Below are 19,712 nucleotides of genomic sequence, written 5' to 3' on the forward strand. Positions count from 1 at the left end.
TTTGGCTTGTGGTTCTAATGTGGTGGTTTCATCCTTCTGTTCTTAATGCAGCCCAGATGCACGTATTGCTCGCACTGAACTTTACCCTCCCTTCTGGGCTTCATATTTGTTATTAATTGGGCTAAATCACCAAGATGGGGATGTGCTTAGAAGTGTAAATCTTAACCTTATTATCCTTATCCCCACAGAATCTCATTTTCCTTGAAGTAACCACCCTCTGTGGTGCTGCCTATTCCCCTCTCCAACCAAACGAGGTTCCTCTCCTCTCTCCTCTCAAAGTAGTGCTGGTTGATGCTATCTGGTATGGCTGCAGGGGTGATTCAGCCCAGGTGTCCTGCTTCTCTGCAGGTGGGCCTGAGATCGCACCAGTGGTTATGGCTGCTTTGATAGCTGCTGAGCACGGGAGGTTGCAGACCCCTTGGAGCAGCACTGTGAGATAAAAGCCTTTGCTAGTAAAAGTAATCGTACTGCAACGAGAAAGATTCATCTTTATAATACAGAGGCAATCATGAAAATTTGATGTGGTGTTAACTCAGTAATCAACTGTTAGTAATTTGGCTTGTCCAAGTTTCCCTACCGTGTTGCTGCTGTTCTTGCTATTTCTTTGAAATTCTTCTTTTGCAGGCTGCCACCTACGGCTGTGGAGAGAAAGAACACGCTGGACACTTGTCTCCTGAAACCGGCATTTGAATCTTTACTGGGGTGAGTCTTCTGTGGGAAGTGGGGGTGGGAAAGGAAAGGGTGTGCTGATTGAGGTAGAAATGGGCTACTTACATATTCTAGACTAATTCATATTTTGATTCACCTTTGCATGTACAGCTTTTGGGCTTGGCTTCATTGCTGCTTTTCCTGGTTGTGGCAACACAAATGGTTTAGCTTGCCACTGATGAGCATCTGAGCAATAATACCACACAAGTAGCTCAACATGCTGGTATATGTACCAAATAAATAAATACTTCCTGTTCACATGTGGTAGCTAGTAATGGTGAAATTATTTTAATGATTGAAATACAAGCCTTCCCTACGCATGTCCCCCCCATACTTTTCCTGTAAAAGAAACCTTCGTGTCCAAGACTGAAACTCAGTCATTCTGCTATTAAGAACCTGGACTTAAAAAAATTAAGATTTTTTGGGTAGTTAAGTATTTCTGTAGCAGCCAGGGAGCAGAGAAGTTTTGAAAAGATCTTCACTTTATTTGGAAAGAGGAGTATGAAATGTGCAAAAATTCATCCAATTTTTAATGATATAAGATTCTTCCCCTTCAATGGAATTTTATTTTTAATAGAATTTAATTTCGATGAAATTTGGGATTATTCATGGTTTTGTTCCTCTGATAGTACCATTGAATTGTGCGTAGGTGTCCTGTACTTTAAGGTACTCATAGGACGCTTCCTTTGTAAAGAAGCAGTCAGATGAAAAAAGGAAGAGCTTCAACAAGTCTTAAATGAAAGATCAAGGAAGTGCAACAGGACCAGAAGCAGACAGGCTATACTGACTTTGTTTTACCTGAGCAAACATTGAGGAGCATGGCCCTGTGAAAGACCAAGTCCTGGCTGAAGGAGTTCTTAAAGCTCTGAGCAAAGACACTATTGTTGCTTTTATTTTTTTGTCCTCTTTGTGTACAAGAAAACATGGCTTTGATCCAGTGCTATTATTATTTTAAAGAACACGGAAGGATCTCAAGTTTGTCCTCCCCAAAGAAATCCTGTAGTGTTTGAGATTTGGTTAGCTGCCTGGCCCAGTGAGGTGGTCCTAGGTCCCTCACCCACAGAGTGTGCCCAGGCTGGCTCAGCGTTGGGCACAGCAGGAGAGCTCTGGGGCTGAGCAAGGGGCAGGAACGGACTCGGAGATGCACAGCCCGAAGAAGATAGGTGCAGAGCTAGAACAGAGTCTCTTGTGTATTTCCATAGCTCCTTTACAGAGATAGTTTGCGTGAGCTGAAGATCTGGTCTGTGCGCTTGGGTAATAGCCTGAGGAGGTTGAAAGGATTTCTAACCTGACAGAATTATTTATTGGAAAGGAACCTGAGCTCAAAGAGCTAGAATTAAGAATCTCTTTGCAGTATGTAAATTATTTATTATGTCTAAGCAAACCAGCTGTTTCTGAACAGCAAGGGAAGTTATTAAATTTAATATGGGTGCTTAGTATATGATGTCTCAAAGTTAGCTGGTCTTGCTTAGTTAACCTATGGCCCAGTTCTTGGTGTGTGGGCTGTCATGGTTTGTTGTTTGGGTTTTGGTTTTTGGGTTTTTTTTCTGTTCTTCCTTTTTACTGTTAGTATCTTCTGAATACATAGAGCTCAGAGTAAGATACTTGATTTGTGAAACTGAGGGAGTTTTGGGTTTTTTTTTTAACAGCTATTAATATTCTTAATGGAGAAACAAGTCATGTTGGCTGTGGGTATCTATGATCAACACTAGGTTTTCTCACTGGGACTGTATACTTCTGTGTTAACATTTTAATACAAGACCTAGTATGCAGGATGGCTACAAAGTCAACCAATTCCGTGAGTGTGTGTCAACTTAACTCCAAGGTGAAGCCAAGAGCATGGTAGCATGTGACAGCATTGGGTCTACTGTTCATTCATTTGGCTTGACTTGGCAGATATGGTAATAAGAGTCCCTTCCCTTCTGTGAGATGACCCTTGTCTGTGGTTACTGTCTTTTGAAGAAAGAAGTGACCCATGCTTTCTATCTTGACGCTTATAAGGTACGACGCCATCATGTTCTAGTTTGCAGGAAGAATGCACTTTTGAGGGAAACCTCTGTGCGATCCCCACGTGCCATGCTTCTCATTGCAGGGTGACCCCGGCACATGTGCACTGGGCTCCTTTCAGACATCTGACTTCTGGCTAAGCCAGAAGATGCACTGCAGGAGCACACCTGATGTACTGCAGCTGCTAAGGGGTGTTCAACCTGTGGGACTTTACTAGAGTTAGTCCAGAGTAAAAAAAAAAAAGAGATGTGTGTAATGTGGACGTGAGAACTCCGTGCTTTTGCCGTTTCCCCAAACTACTTACTAATGTCAACACAGCCATAAAGCTCCACTTGTTTGGAATGGGAGCACATCTCAAATAAACTGATGTTTTCAGGAGATGGTATTTATGAGTTAAAACACCTTGTTTCAAATCCCATTCTTATTTATTAAATTGCCATATATAACAACAACCCTTAATTTTCCTTGCTGTTTCTCTTGTGTACTTTTCAAACCTGAAGTTTTTGTTTTCCTGGGTTACATAATTCTCTTAAATATGTTGTCTCATGGTGTAAGCTTTCAGTCATGCGACTTTAATGACTCTATATAACTTATATTAGCAGAGAAATAATTTTATCTCACTCTCTACCTATATTTTCCATTATAAAATCTTCCTCTTTTGTCAGCTGCTTTCTTTCCTTGTGTTAATGAGTTTTCTTCTTTTAAAAATTGATAATACTTGAAGTAGGATGAAGAAAGCTTTTTTTAAAAGCAATTGCATGTATTATTGGCTTATTCAAATACATTGTGTGGATTTTTGAAACTTCTTACTTTTCCCCTTTATTAGTGTTGACAAAATATACCCGTTCCTGTGCGCTAATGATTTTATCAGAGTGGCGGAGTTTCGCGGGAGCGATAAGTTTGAACTACCTTACGGAATAAAGAGAGCAGGTTTGTGTTCCCTATGTACCTTGTTTTGAAATGGAAATACCTAAATGGCACATAAAGCCACTTGAATCTCTGGCCCTGGTCTTCCCTATTCACCGATGCCAATCCTTTTGGGGGTATATAGCAGCGACTTAATGGCTTCATTTAGTCCCTCTGACCTGGCACCTTCCTGTTTTTAACAAATAAAACACCATGTTGGGGTTGCCCCTCTTAGCAGAGAAGCTCCAAAAAGGTTGGAGTGAGGAAGAGTGGCGCTTATTCAGCTTCCTTTCATTTGTATGTGGGCTGGAGTGCTACAGATATTTAGCTAGGGCTTTGCTAGGTGAAATATTAACTGGGTCAGTGTGATGGGGTTTGATCAACACACCTAAGCCGATCAGGATCTGGAGTCCTACTGAGGCAGAAGTCCCCAGATTGGGGCAGTTACATCAATAGAATTTCCCTTTTACTGGGCTAGCTTCTCCTACCAGGGAAGGTGTCACTGGGGCTGCAGGGGGTATTCCCTCTGTACCCCGTGCAAAGCATTGGCCTGCTCATGACTGCTGCCCGCATTGGTCAGGGCAGAGTAAACAGGGCCAGAGACCCTGAGGGTCTTAGTTGACCTTTTGGAAAGGGTTGTGAAGTCTCAAGCCTGAGTTTTTAACGCTGAACAGTGCACCTTCCTAGTACCCTGTGGATCCGGGCTTTAGAGTTTTGATTTGCCCTCCATTGGTGTAACGAGGACGGTGCATTTTCCCATGCCTCTGGGGTTGCGGTGAGGAAAAGTACATTTAGGAATAGTTGAGGCCCCCTCCCAGTTAGAGGCACACTGAGTGTCCAGCAGACACCTGCCCACCGAGGGAGGGCTGGGAAGGTGCCTCTGCCCAGCTTTGCCAGTGAGCACAGGCTTGTTTGACGTCTCCTCCCAAGATATGTAATGCTGTTCCTGTCTCTGGCTGTGCGGACCCTCCTCTTGGGTCAAGGCTGCTTCTGTTTCAACTGGAGATGAGTAGAAGACAAAGTCAATTAGGATGCAGGTCTTGGAAACTCTTCTGGTGCTTATTTACTGTAACTAAGATTTTTTTGATGCAAATCCCATGCTGTTTTCCAACAGGGGAGTGTTGGGGCAGGAAATGCTTCCCAGAGGGGAGCTCTGATAAACCTGACTTTCTTTAGTGTCATTGATTGACCTGTGGCCCTGAACTACAAGTGTTCTTATTGTGAGTTTTTTATGCACAGTGCATAAAAACTACGGTGTCTGAAAATCCTGTAATCAGGGTGGCGTGCTTATTATTATATTGGAAAGCACTGAACATTTTCATTAATATTCTTTATATTTGCTTTCTAGAGCAATTTTTTCGTTTAGCCCTTTCAAGACTGCAGAACTGTGGACTTTTCAAAGATGATGACAGGTGAGATGGTTTATTTGCTACTGTTTCTGTTCATCGTATTTTTAATAGTTAATATTTATCTGAAAAGGAATGTTGGTGACATTATCCTGAAATGGCTCAAGTTAGCCAAGATGCAGATCTGACTGACAGTGTCCAAGCAATATGTAACTGATTCCAACATTTAAATAAGTTTGGTTTTAAACATATGTAGCACCAGCATTCAAGAATAAGCTCCCTCACAGAAAAATTAAACTTACAGACTTCTTTTTATAAGTGTGTTAAGAATTTGCTAGCTGAATACAGTCCCATCTTCCTGTAGGATCTTTTTATACTTGAGGAAAGTGAAACCGCCCTTTAAAAATATAATGTGATCTCCTGTTTCAAAGTCATTATTAGTGTAACTTGGAGAATGTTTGAGATAAGCGGGTGCAAACAAATGGCTGTTTTTACGCACAAGAAATCTTACTCATATCCCCGTGCCACTGCAGCCGCTGGCCTGCTGCACACCCTTGTTCGTATGTACGCTCAGCTTCCTTTCCCGGGAACATGGGAGACGAGGCAGCCAGGAAGGGCTGCTCCTGGCACTGGGGGAGTAACCAGGGTGTGGCACAGAGCAGAGCATGCCTTAGATAACTTGCTTCCCATGCATTAGATTGTCCTGGTTAAAGATCTCTTGGTTAGAAGCCACTTTTGCTGATATTTTTTTGTTCGGTTTTTTGGAGGGTCTTTGTGTATGGTGTGTCTTGTTGTTGGGGTTTGTTTGGGTTTGGGTTTTGGGTTTGGTTTTTTGGAGGTAGTCCAGTAGGATTGGCAAATATACTAAAATCCTGTGTTTACCAAGTGATGCAAATGACTTCTTAGATTTGCAGTCTAGCAAATGGGCCGACAACCTGCCATATAGCATGCTAATATGCAGGCTTCTTAATAGAGTTGAATGCAAATAATGCTGAGGTTGACTGTACTTGGGTTTGTTTTTTAAATCAAGGAGATCAAACAGAAGATTGTTGCTCTAAGCCAAATGCCAGGATCAAGTTTTAATTAAAACTTGGGTGGAATATGAACAAAATAATTGGTGTTCAAGCCTAAGAATTATCTTGGGTTTAATACCCAGTTTTCCTTTTCTTCACCTACTCTACTCCTTCCTTTCCCTGTGTTAGGTTCAGGATGTTCAGGTTTACTTTTAAGGAGAAAAAATAGGGGGGGGGGGGGAAAACCCTATTCTCTATCAGGAGTGTGACAATTGGGGAAATTTATACAGAATTGGCTGACAAAGGCTAATCTTTTGTCTGGAGTTTGAAGGATAATGCCAAATGTTGTATTAGAAATTTCCTGAAATTGCAAGTTCAGCAGTATAATTGTTTTGACTGTGAAGTAGAGAGGCTTGCAATACAGCATAGTGCCTTTTAAGTGGAAGTGTCTGTTCTATAGATCAAAAGTAAGGTAATTGGTATTCTTTGAATGTAGGTTCTCTGAGATATAGATATGTTTACTGGTTCCAGGAAGTATGCTTCATTTTAATAAAAGTGATATACTTTAGTACTGAAACAAAATTAGAACTATTACTCTTTAATAGGCAGGAGTATAAATAAATCAAATGTGCAATGACTTCATACAATGTATTCTTTCTAGATCCATCAGGTTTTGTGTATAGTACTGTTAGGGCATGAATCACTATAGTAAGGAAGAGCTTTTATGTATTTATTTTACATATTATTATATATTTATTATACATTTAACCAAGATACAGTGGCTTTTAAATGTGAAACACTTTGGGAATTAATCCTAACAATATTGTCCAGTGCCACAGCAACAGAATTATTATGTAGTTCTGTATTACTGCTGCCTAATTCAGCTGCCTTGGTGGAACGCAAACCGAATTTCCCTATAAACTTTCCTTGGACCAGAGTAAGGGAACCTGCTATAAAGTATTTTAACAAATATTAGGCTATATGAGCACCAGATCTATGATGCTCATATAGCTGCATTTGTGTGCAACTTACATAAGGCTGTACATAGTGAGCTACAAAGGATTTTTTCCTAACATTGCCATTTTCCAAAAGTAAGTGGAATTCTCACTGTGTAAAGGTCTAGTTCTCCAAAACTCTTTGGAAGTGAACAGTGTTGCGGACTTCAGTGGAATAGCCTGGAGGAGAATGGTTTTCCAGGCTGGGGTATATCCACAGAGTAACCTCTGAAGACCCGCTCTACCCATTTCCTTGTAATTACTCGCTGAGTATTCTCAGGACTCTAAGCTCAACAGCAGTAAATTCTTACAAATGCATTTACACAATTCTGACTTAATATGTGACCTTTGCATCCTCCTTTTAGCAAATAACCTCAAAGGAAATAATTTGCATTCTTCAGCTGACTGCGGGGGTGTGTGTTAAAGGAGTTGAGATTGAGATCTTCTTTTTCCTTTTCCAGAGAAACAGTATTTCAGTGGAATGTGGAGGATGCAAGCCTTTTGACCTTTAAAGGCTACATTTCCATCTGACAATATTTTTCTTTTATAGACTAGGAAAATGTTTCTTTTAGAATTTCACCATATAAACAAAATATGTAAACTAATGCCTGGCCTTGAGATCAAGAGGCTCTTGTACACCACGTGAATAGGGCAATGTTTGGAGATCAGTTACCATGTGATTTGGATCAGGATCTGTTTATACTCTGGGTAGATCTCTGACACCTAAATGCAATCCCTTAGTCACTCAAACCGTTGCTATAGCAATTGTTATAGCTGAGGTCTTAATATTTTTCACTTTCATCAATGTTGTGCTGGTGGTTGTAAGCTGGACCTCCAGACGTTTCAGTCAGTTATATTTCACTTGTAGCACACCTGATGTTTTTTTAAGGACATCTGAATTTATTTCTCTTCTTGCCAATGTATTGACTTGGGGAGAGGGTGAGTTACTCTTTGGGGTGAGTGGGGATTTTTTTAATATGAAAATATTATGAAAAAGAAAATTTTAAGAAGTGGGATTGGTAAAATGTCTGGGAGTAACAGTCTGCTGAAAATCAATGTATTGATTTGTGATCTACAGTAAGTACAGTTCAGTTTGTTTAACTTAAATGTCTTTGAATACATGCCAGCCTTGCTACATATTCTTTATCTCCATTTCATATGTTGGTTTCCTATGATACTATGTTCTGGTTTTTTACTCTAGCATAAGCCATTTCTCTCCATGCTTATTGTTGTCAGTGGAATCTGGGCTACTGCAGGCACAGACCTATGATCGTAACTGGACACACTTGAATACTATGGGGTGGGAGGGCGAAGGGAAGGAGACAATTCAGAAATAGCACGTTCATGCCAGACTTCCTGTTTGAGTTGGCCCGCTTCGACTTCCTGAGGTTGACAGAGATTAAAAGCTGGTCTTTTTAATTCATATGATTATTCATGTACAAATAATCAGGAGTGTTTGATCTGCTTGTTGACTTTATCCATTTCAAAGGTTCATCATACCACTGTTAGATGCTTTATTGGTTATTTGAAGGCAGCTGATATCTTTATTTTTGAGTATGCATGTTATTATAGGGCACTGGAGTTTGAAAGCTCAATCAAACTTCAAATTTCACTCCATTTTCCATCCAAGTAGCATTAGTCAGCTCTTAGCCATGAACAAGATCTGGTCCGCATCCGTCAGTAAGAGGGAAGAGACTTTGGATTTGACTTAATAGCAGCTATCCAGCTTCTGTAGCTGCACGAGCTCTAAAGTCACGTTTTCTTTTACCGTCCCTGCCCTGAGTGTGTCCTGCTACATCACAACTGCACAGTGTAGAGAGGAGAAACCAAAGAGTTTTTCAGTTTTATACCAGAGTGGAAGGCATTATTTCAATAGCTAGAGATTAACATAGTGAAGTTTCTTAAAGCATAACCTCTGCCAAAAATTGGAAGGTATGTAATAAGGAATCACTTAAAGTTCATCTACAAGAACAAGCAGTGCTTCTTCAAAGTAACTTTTTGGCTGCTTATCATGGTCAGAATAATACAAATAACTTGTAATGGAGTTGACATCGTTTTTATGAATTCACACCAAGTAGTCAGAGTATAAAAGAAAATATTTAGGAAGATCAGGAGCAAATTTTCTGGCTTTTTATTGAGACCTGAAGATGAGCTCATGCCAAACCAAGGTGTCCACCAAACATTGGGGATGGATGCTCTAGCCAGGAGGTACGACCAGGAGTTGGGGTATGAGTAACAGTTTAGGTGATTTGCATTGTGGTGATGAGGTTTGTACCTCAGTTACCCAGCTGTGGCCACGTAACTTTTGATGGCACTGAATTCAGATGTTTGAGATGATTGAAACTTTCAGTGGTTTATGGAGGCATGCTGTAAATGACAGGAAAAAGTGATACAACCATATGCTACTGCTGTGCTTTTTTCCCCTCTCTCATTCCCAATGATCGTGGCTTTTGTCCAGTTTTCCTCTTTCCTTCCTGTTTCTCCTCACTGTTGCTTCTCTGTAGCCCAGGATCTTGCTTTGAGCTCTATGATACAGCTGTACGTAATAAAGTGTAATTCAGGAAGAGGGTAACTTCTGCTCCCTTCTTCCTACTGTAAACCTTGCAAGAGGCATATGTTCATCAGCCTGCTCTCTCAGGATATCTTAAAACTGTATTGAAAAACTAATTGGAAAATGAATGGGCTTGAAGCAGTCCTGGAGTAGAGAGGGAAGGGTTTCGTGGGTGTAGAGAGAAGGGGCGTACTGCGGACAGAAGGGTGTAATGGGTTTTCACCCCTGTGATTTCCGAGGTTCTGAGTCACGTGGGCTTGTGGCGTTAGCTGGAAATCTTTTTATGAATGCTTGGCTTCTACTAAGCTGCTCAGGAAGCACTAGAGAAAGCTTTTTCCATGTCACCCCATCCTGAGAGCTGCATTTAGCAGGACTGTTTTTATATATATAAAAAAAACCCTTAAAGGCAACTCCCTCTGCAGATGTGGCCCTAGAGCAGCAGGTGAGAAGGTGCTGTCCCAGCATTTCTTTTGAAATACAGTGCTTTTTACAGTTGGCATGTATTTGTATTTCACCTTTTCTGTAAACTTCAGGGTTTTAGCATTGCTTTGGGGCCCAGTTTCTTTTCCCTAGCCCACATGCGGTATAGCATAACTGTGTTAACAATCCTGTAGGAAATATAAGGAACTGCTTTGTGCATTAAGCTGCTGATCAGTCTGGGCTAGAACAGGATGTTTTCATTGATGTTGAATAATATTCCCTCAGCTGAAAAAACAGGTTGGTCTATGAGGAGAAAGATGTTAATTAGTGTCACAATGGGCATTTAATACAGATTGCAATATTGTTTGTGACTGAGCCCCAGGGTTCCTTACAGTAAGAAATGCCATAGAGCCTTTTCCTTGAGGAACTGTGAGAGTGGGGTGCTGGGAGGTGGCTCATCCTCAGTAAGCTGTGAGCGTGTTTGTGTCTGAAGAGAATACCTACATTTTAATTTTGCCATTGTTCCCGCTGCAACCAAGTTGAAGAACAGCTTTTGCTCTAAATAAAGAAGCATTTTGCAACAAAAAATGATGCACTTGTTCTGTAAGGAGGAATTTGCAGTCTTATACACTGAATATCTAAATCTTCCCTAAAGAGGCAAAATTTCTTAAGTAAAGCAACACCCAAGCCTGTCTGTGCTTTTTTTTTTCTTTGCAAAGCACATGTTTTACTAGCACTGAAATAAGACAATACAGAGCAAAAGATAAAATTAGAAAACCTGGGACAACACCTTGGAAAATTTTACCATTACCATTTACTTTAAGTTTAGCGTTTGCATAATACCTTCTTGGGTGCTTTTTAACTGTGAATATAATCTAAATTTGAAAGGAATTACTATTTTGATTGGATGTATTATAAAATTTGTGTTTTATGTACTTAGTAATGCTGTCTAATCTGAATCTAGTCATATGAGAATGCAATTTTTAATCATATCACTCATGTCATGACAACATGCACTTCTCAGTACATGTTTAAACGTGTTTAGACAGCGCTTTCTAAATAGAGGGAGAAAAATTAACATAATTATATTAATGTGAAGAGCCATCACGTGTCATCGGGCTAAGGTTTTTCGCATGTACAGTTTGGATGCCTGTAAGGTAAATCGTGCACATAAATTTGCCACTGTAGCTCATGTTGGAGATCTCTATAGCAGTGGAGTTGTAAAATATTGCAGAAGCACCTTAATTTGAATTAGTTTTTCCAGACATACTCTATCCTGGTTCATATATCCAGACTAGGACAAATTCAAAGCATTGTGGAAGATAATTTATCTAATGGCACCCATATAGATGATCTTAAACAGCAAGCCACTAGAAAAAGGACATGTATAAATACAGTTTAATGTGAGAGAAGCCATTTCTTGACTCTGACAGTCCCTGAAATAATGCAGCTGCATTTTTTCAAAAGCAACCTTAGAGTGTGATACAGGATTGAGACTGCTTTCTAGGGGACAAGGAGCCTAAAAGATAATGGACCTTGGTTAATAAATAAATCAACTAAATGCAAGTTATCATTAATAACAATGTGAATCAAGGGAAGTCGTGCATATTAAAGTTCTGTTTGTTCCACAGCACTGCCTGTCGCCGGTGTGTTGTGGTCGGTAATGGAGGAGTGCTTCGAAATAAGACGTTAGGGGAGAAAATTGACTCATATGACGTGATAATAAGGTAAACAATGTCTCCTTTTCATTTTGCGTGCGTGCAAAGAATTAACAAGCTTTTGCTGTCAGCCAGTAGCTCTGGAGTTCAGTTGTTATACAAATGAAAATGCATAAAACTTCCCACTTACTCTGTCACAGCCTTCACTTAAAAAAATTTAGGGGGGAAAAAGAAGGATCAGTGTTTTAGTACACAGACTGATTGATATGGGAAGGGAAGGACCACTGGGTGGTCAGTCTGCCTCGTGTACAGATTCACACACCTGCAAGATGCTGCTGTCAGTGGTGGATCCAAGTGTGCAACAGCCCGGCGCCCTGTGTGTGCCCCTTGCTGTGAGCCAGTATCCCGGGCAGCCTTGCCTCTTACCTTCCGCACCGTGCCTGTCTTACCCCTGTGCTGGCACGTGGATTAAATGTAGTGTTTATACTGGGAAGTCTGTGTCAAGGTACACGTCAACGGGAGGATGATGTTGATATCTGCCCCTTCCCCTCAAACGTGTTAGCTCATATTTGAAGTTTATGAGATGTCTTGACCTACCAGAGGATGCTGGGGCCTGAAGAAGAATCATCTGGACTAGGGAAACTGGGCAAGTGGTCAGAGAGGAGCAGGCAAGGAGGAGGAAGGAAAAAAACAAAAAGTTCGAATGAACTGAAAAAGGACTATTTGGCTAATTATAAGAGAACTTTCTGCACAATAAGAAAAAGATAAATCAATTCTTCCTGTGCAGCAATTGAGATGGTAACTGATTAAGCAGCACTTCTGCCTGTAGGTACCCTGTCAGATAGTGTGCCTGAACCATCTCTCACTAAACCCTCTGAGCTGCTGTTTTGGTTTATCTGCTTCAACATTGTGTTGAACACTGAACAAAATTTCATTTTTGTTACTTTGCCATCAATCCTAATGCTCATTTTAGTAATAGTGTTTCAGTCTTCAAGTGCTGCCATGAAAAGTTTTATATGAAGCCTGGAGTTTGTCATATACTTGAAAATGTACTGATAACAAATACATGTAATTCTTCAGTTGTAGCTCCTCTTACAAACTTAAAACTATAGAAAGTGATGCAGATAATATCACCACTCTTTAGGAAACTTTACTTGCCTGACAACTTTGTGCTTTACAAAAAAACCCCACCTTGCACTTATTTTCACTGTAGTATAATGATGCAAGGAAGCTCCATGAATTATTTTTAAGCTATTTCAAGTGCTTGGGTTCCTTATAGATCTATCTGCTTTTCTTAAAATGGAAATCTTATGTAGACTGGTGTCACACATTTACAAATGGCTCTAAATTGAAAACTGTTTCAGAAATGTCAGAGTCATAGAATAGTTTGGGTTGGAAGGGACCTCAAAGCCCATCTAGTTCCAACCCCCCTGCTGCGGGCGGGGACACCCTCCACTAGACCACGTTGTTGCCCAAAGCCCCATCCAACCTGGCCTTAATCACTTCCAGGGATGGGGCCTCCACAACCTCTCTGGGCAACCTGTTCCAGTGCCTCACCACCCTCACAGTAAAGAATTTCTTTCTAACATCTAATCTAAATCGACCCTCCTTCAGCTTAAACCCATTACCCCTTGTCCTGTCACTACACTCCCTGATAAACAGTCCCTCACCAGCAGGCCCCTTCAGGTACTGGTAAGACACAGTTAGGTCTCCCCGGAGCCTTCTTTTCTCCAGGCTGAACAATCCCAACTGTCTCAGCCTGTCCTCATAGGAGAGGTGCTCCAGCCCTCTGATCAGCTTCGTGGCCCTCCTCTGGACTCGCTCCAACAGCTCGATGTCTCTCCTGTACTGGGGCCCCCAGAGCTGGACGCAGTACTCCAGGTGGGGTCTCACAGGAGCTGAGTAGAGGGGCAGGATCACCTCCCTTGACCTGCTGGTCACACCTCTTTTGATGCAGCCCAGGACACGGTTGGCTTTCTGGGCTGCAAGCGCACGCTGCCAGCACATGTTGAGCTTCTCATCAATCAGTACCCCCAAGTCTTTCTTCTCCTCAGGGCTGCTCTCAATCCATTCTCTGCCCAGCCTATAGTCGTGCTTGGGATTGCGCCAGCCCACCCGCAGGACCTTGCACTTGGCCTTGTTGAACTTCATGCGGTTTGCATGGGCCCACCTCTCCAGCCTGTCAAGGTCCCTCTGGATGGCATCCCTTCCCTCCAGCATGTCGACCACACAGCTTGGTGTTGTCGGCAAACCTGCTGAGGGTGCACTTGATCCCGCTGTCCGTGTTGCCAACAAAGATGTTGAACAGTGCCGGTCCCAGTACTGACCCCTGAGGGACGCCACCTGTCACTGTTCTCCACTTGGACATTGAGCTGTTGACCACAACTCTTTGTGTGCGACCAATATACTATACATTCGTTTACTGTGAATGAACAAAGAGGTGATGTTTGCATTCTGTATTCGATAACTACTTATGCTCAAAGTTTGAAATACTCCCTTGTCTACATGCCTTGTTTTGCAAACATTTGTTACTAACCAGTGTGCCCTCTATTCAGAGAAGTTGGTCACATTGGCGCAAGAATGGAGCCTACACAGACTTCCTGAATTCTCAAAAAAATATGCAACACAGCAAAAACTGCAAGGTGGAGACTTAAGCATAGGCCTGACCCACCTGCTCACTGCTCATTAATCTCTTGCATCTCAAAGCAGTGGCAGCTGTGCAAGTACTATTTTAAAACAAAAAAACCTCACACCCAAAAAACCCAACCAGACAAAAACCCTCATACATAAAGATGTATCAGCATCAGGTGCGCAGTCATAATCCCTGTCCCTGTATGCTGTAGACAGTGAAGAGTATTAAAACATTCTTGCATTGCTTCCTATGTGACTTGGATCATCTAGTAGCATGAACGGAGCAATGGGTAATTCTCCAAGCCAGGTAGTCTCTTCAGTCTTCTCTAGTTTTTGTGTTTGAGCCGAATCAGAAGGCATTCTGCTTGAGTGACACGTGATAAGCCGTCGTGCAATTGTGTTCTAAACCACCTTGGCCGAGTTCCCATAGGTGCTTGATCCCTCTGGGTTAGAGGGTGAGCGCACCTGATAATTGCTTATCTACCATGTAATGTGATAAGTAAATGCTGGGCTGCTAAATCTTTCTGTACCTGGACATGCCATCTGCTCCATGGACTAACGTGCCTGCCAGCCACTGCACAGTAGCGATGTGAGTGGGGTAGTCACTGCCATCTCTGTGTCTCTGTCCTCTGCAGGATGAATAATGGCCCTGTTGTAGGGTATGAAGAGGATGTTGGGAGGAGGACGACTTTCCGCCTTTCTTACCCGGAATCCATCTTCTCAGATCCCATCCACTACGACCCTAATACAACTGTTGTTCTCATTGTCTTCAAACCACGTGACTTGAAGTGGCTCTGGGAGATACTAAGTGGTCAGAAAATAGTGAGTTTAATTATTCATGCACTTCGACTTAGCTTGCCACTCACCTCTCGTGAAATATTGCGTTTGCTTTTAACCTTAGCACTGGATTTCCCAGTCAGTCTGCTTAGTTTCCCTTTCCCATAAATTCTTCTGTCCTCTTTCTCACCCACGTAATTGATCAGTTCCTCACCCCAAAGCGGTTTTTCTCTTGGAAATACCTTTTCATGTTTTTCCTAGCACTGTTTCATGTTCTGACACATATGCTCGAGACATTCCTCAGATTATTTTATCCTACACACTTGGTAGAATTGCAGAATAATGTTGGAAGGTACTTCTCTCTGGAAGTCTTCAGTCCAAAACCCTGTTGAAAGAAAGTAGGGCCAAGTTCAAAGCCATACGAGGTTCTCAGGGCCTCATCCAGGTAAGTTTTGAGTATTTCCAGGGATATTTCTATAACCTCTGTTTCAGTGCTGCAGAATTTCTCTTCATCCTTTCACTGTGCACTTCTCAGAAGAGTCTGATCCTGTCTTTTTTTGTAAACCCCTACCAGATAGTTGGTGGGCTGAACAAACCCGGCCTCCCCAGACCCATCTTGTTTGCTGTGTTCTCTAGCCCCGCAGCTGATTTAGTGGCCTCTGCTGAGCTTGCCCCAGTTTGAATGCTGTCTTGCACAGGGAGGAGCCCAAAACAGTGTTTGTGAGACTGCAGGAGGGCACAGTACAATGTACTTGAGAATGATAACTTCTGTTTGCCTGCTCTCTATGTTTCTATTAATGTGGCCAAGCACACAATGAGCATTTACTGCCTCCAGGGCACGCTGCTGGCACGTATTGTCCATCAGGGACCTTTCTGCAGAGCTGTTTTCCAGCCAGCCTCTGCTGCTGCACTGGGTTATCCTGTTGCCAGAGCGTGATTTGGCACGTGTTTTTGTTGAACTTTGGAAGGTTCAACACTCCTTCCTCAGCCTCCTGCCCTTGGATTTTACTCTAGTTAGAGTTCCTACAAAATCAACTGTTTATAGCTGTTGAAAATGTGTATTTGCTTTCTTGTTACAGAGTGCTAAAGGCTTTTGGAAGAAACCAGCCCTGAACTTGATATACAAATCTAGTCAAATCAGGATTCTTGATCCTAGCATCACCAGAAAAACGGCTTATGAATGGCTTCGTTTCCCAACAAGGTTTCCCAAAAAGGAGGTGGGTTTTTTTCTTCTGTGCCTTTTAGTTTTGTGCAAGCAAATGTGTACTCAGAGGCAATTACCTCTTTATTGTGCTGGACTATGTTAGAACATCTTTTAGGTTCATGTTGCATTAGTCTGCGTTTAGATGTTCCTCAAAAAAAGATGGGAAAATGGAATCCAGAAAGAAAGCAGGTAGCCTTGTATGCCAAAAATCTCTTTTTATGGATTCCGTAATTAGTGTTAGACTGCTTTTGTGGACAGACATAATGCCTTTTGCAAAAGTGGGCAAAGCAGACAGGCATTGGAACACAGCAGATCAAAAGAGCCTCTAGAAGTACTAAGGAGTTTTGAATTATTAAATGTAGAGTGTTTTATAGTTTTTATTAAAAAAGCAAAATAAAACAACAAAACAAAACAACCCCAAACAAACCACAAACAACAAACAAACAAAAAGCCCAACAACCCCCACATAAAAACCCCACACCAAACAAACAAAATGACCCCAAAACCCAACAACCCAGTAATTCTAACACTGCTGCAATTTCACTCTGCTGGGGGCGGGTAGGGACTAGGGAGCATACGGTATATTACAGCCCGCGCTAATGACACATGTCTAGCAGCATTTTTGTGCTTACTGATTTGATGCCAGGCATCGTAATGAGTTAACCGACAATTTGGACATAAAAATACATTTTAACTGTCAGTTTATAACTGAAGAATGTTTCTGATGAAAGGTAAGGCTTCAAGCTGGAGACCTCCCTTGCGCAGTCAGGACTGGCCACGTGCTGTTTAGCGCAAACACGATTCCCTGGGGTCATATCACTGCCCAGAGCCACTTCATTGGGATCAGCTAACTGACACATGTGGAAATGTTTGACAGGCTGTCACTGTGGAGTATCTACCACAACTTTTTTCCTGGTTTAATCTTTCTAATATTTGAGGGAGTCAGGTTTTTTTTTTTCTTTTGGGGTTTTTTGTGCTTTTTTTCTTTTCTCTTTTTTTAAATTTCTTTTTTTTTTTTTTTGAGCCTACTCATGGCTTTTTCCTCCATTATTGACTCTCAAACGGGAACACCCGGTTTGGTTGCATGCTTGATGGGGCTCCGTGGCATTTCAGCTCTTTAGCTGAGGGTGGGAATAAAGCAGCATAGTGGTTGGGTGCCTAATGATCTCCTAAAGGGCCACAGGACATCTGTGGCCTCCATGGCTCCAGAAATACTTCCTGTCTCTTCCTGTGCTCCCCTCTCAGGGAGGGTAAAAGTTAAGACCAGTGCTGTCAGTGAGCCGAGCAGATGTGCGTGGTGTCCTGGAGCTGGTACAGAGGCACAGGCCCCTCGGTCGCTTTGGGTGGTGTGCATGCTCTGTGCTCCTCTCCTGCTCACTGGGCGCCCCTGCCCAGAGCTGGGGCAGAGTGCGTCCGAGCTTGGAGCCCCTTTCCGCCACCTCTACATCCCACTCACTCCATGCCAGGGGTTTTGCAGCTCCTTGTCCCCGTCATGCCTAGAGGGTTCCTGTTGACGGGGTGGCCTTTTGCAGGACCCGCTTCCGAGCCTTCTGTCCCGGTGGTGCACCCCTGGGGAGGGCTGGCGCTGCCTCTGGCGCTGTCCTGTGCTTCAGCTTCAGCCCCCTCTGCCTGCAGGAGACGCCGAAGACTGCTACTGCTGTTGCTTCCCCTGCTGTCTCTGCCTTTTCCATTAAGCCAATCTCGCGTTCCCTGCGGTGCGCGTTTGCGCGTAGTCCAGCGAGCGTTTCTGTTTCTTTGTTAGCGATTGTGATGGTGTTGGCAGAGCTGGGAAGAACAACTGTGAAATCGGATGTGCTGCCCCAGCAGCACTGAAGTCTGAAAGTGTTGCAGAGTCATTGCGGAGCTCTGCCTATTCCCATTGAATGTGACTGGCTGAACAAATTTCGTTACACGCCGAGGATATCTGGATATTGCTAGGGCGCTAGCGTGACAATGCATTTTAAAAGTAGCGTTGTTTCTTTAGTATATTCTTTTGAGGTGAACTTTATGGTAGCCAAAGGTAAACAGAGCTAGGTTGCAACCTGTGATATTCTTGATATTCCAAATAGCGCTAATCCTGACATGTAGCATTCCTGCCATAATTTTTGGGTCCTGTTTAGTATGGACATTGCAACAAAGTCACTGCTAAGTTTATAATATTGGACCCTCAGGGCAGAAAGTCGTTTAGCTAACTGGCAGGAGCCCTGGGCAGTAGTGTGCATTTTAAGTTGATGTTATTTCTGGAGTACTCCAAGAGTTGTGTAAAGGTACAAAAAAAAACCCCAACCACAACTGTGTAAAAGGTGATAGTTCAATTCTGTGACTTTAATTAGGCTTATAGAGCTGATGTTAGTAACTTTTTCCTTGGGATTTGTTCTTTTATCGTACGATACAAAGAAATATTTTTCTGTATCATCGAGTGTATCTGCCTTCTCTCTGTACAGAGTTGTCCAGTACTGGTTTGCCTGCTTTGTTTTCAGAGGCAAATGAACTGAGTCTTGGGTAAGAGTTTGAAAAAGTATATGATTTTGTGCTCAGTTTGAGGTTTCATTGCAGCTACCGGAAGTGTGTAGTCATTTGGTCTCTGAGAAAATTGTTATTTTAGCTAAGGAGGGCATTAGTGCCTGAAAGTTTCGTCCATTTCTGGGGGCACGTTTTCCTCTCAGCTTCATCTGTTGGTCTAATGAAAGAGTTCACCTCTCTCCACAAACCTTGCCTCATTTACTTCCCCAGATCATTTTAGCCACTGCTGCTGCTGAGTCATGTACTTGATCACAAGATAGGACGGATGGTTGCAATGACTTGTTCTATGCTCTTGTAAGAAATGCTAATTTTCAGTTAGGTGCTCTTAATTTTGCACAGTTAAAACCTGTTTATGATCTGCTCTTGATATTTTACATTGCATTTACTTCTGAGCTATCTCACTGTAGGGAGAAATAAGCAATTTTATCTACAGTTTCTTTTCTTCTAATGGAAATAGTGGGGGAAGGTCTAAAGCCTTGGTGTTCTGGAATTTCCCTGCTTTGAAAAAGTTCAAATGCAGCCAAATATATGCAGCAGTAGCATTCATGTTTTTTTTTTTTTTTCATTTGGTGTTACAAAGATTTGAGGCATGTCATGTTATTCTTTTCTTCTGGATCTCCATCATCTAGAAACTTCTGAATGCATCTGCTAATTCAGTCAAATCTGACGGGGTGAAATGGTATCCAATGTGTTGAAGCCTGACCAGTTTCATGCAAGTAGGTTGCTGAGCAGAGGGATGGGGAGACCTTCCTGTTTGTTGTCTCTGCTGAGGGACGGGCCACACTGTGGGCTCAGCCCTCACTGGACACTGGAGGATCCCAGGGAAGGCTGATGCGGCAGACACGCTGGTCATGGAAAACCTGCGGGAAGTACCTTACTCCTTATGAGACATGAGGGGATCTGACTTCAAAACCAAATCTCCATAAAAGAGCCAGGCTGCCTGATTTCCACTGCCTTCGTTCTTAGGTTTGCT

At 42.4% G+C, this 19,712-nt stretch overlaps 1 protein-coding gene across 20 annotated transcripts in view; it reads left to right on the plus strand.

Moving 5' to 3' along the window:
- Positions 1-19,712, plus strand: part of ST3GAL6 (ST3 beta-galactoside alpha-2,3-sialyltransferase 6) — a 61,684-nt gene that overhangs the window by 32,603 nt on the left and 9,369 nt on the right. For all 20 annotated transcript variants that reach the window (XM_054823139.1, XM_054823158.1, XM_054823111.1 and 17 more), the window contains 6 exons: positions 625-702; positions 3,542-3,645; positions 4,970-5,033; positions 11,578-11,673; positions 14,871-15,057; positions 16,092-16,229. In XM_054823139.1, the coding sequence (XP_054679114.1) occupies positions 625-702; positions 3,542-3,645; positions 4,970-5,033; positions 11,578-11,673; positions 14,871-15,057; positions 16,092-16,229 (667 nt within the window). The remainder of the gene's footprint in view (positions 1-624; positions 703-3,541; positions 3,646-4,969; positions 5,034-11,577; positions 11,674-14,870; positions 15,058-16,091; positions 16,230-19,712) is intronic.

The sequence above is a fragment of the Grus americana genome, chromosome 1, assembly GCF_028858705.1.
Source record: "Grus americana isolate bGruAme1 chromosome 1, bGruAme1.mat, whole genome shotgun sequence".
In the NCBI taxonomy this organism is placed as follows: Eukaryota; Metazoa; Chordata; class Aves; order Gruiformes; family Gruidae; genus Grus; species Grus americana.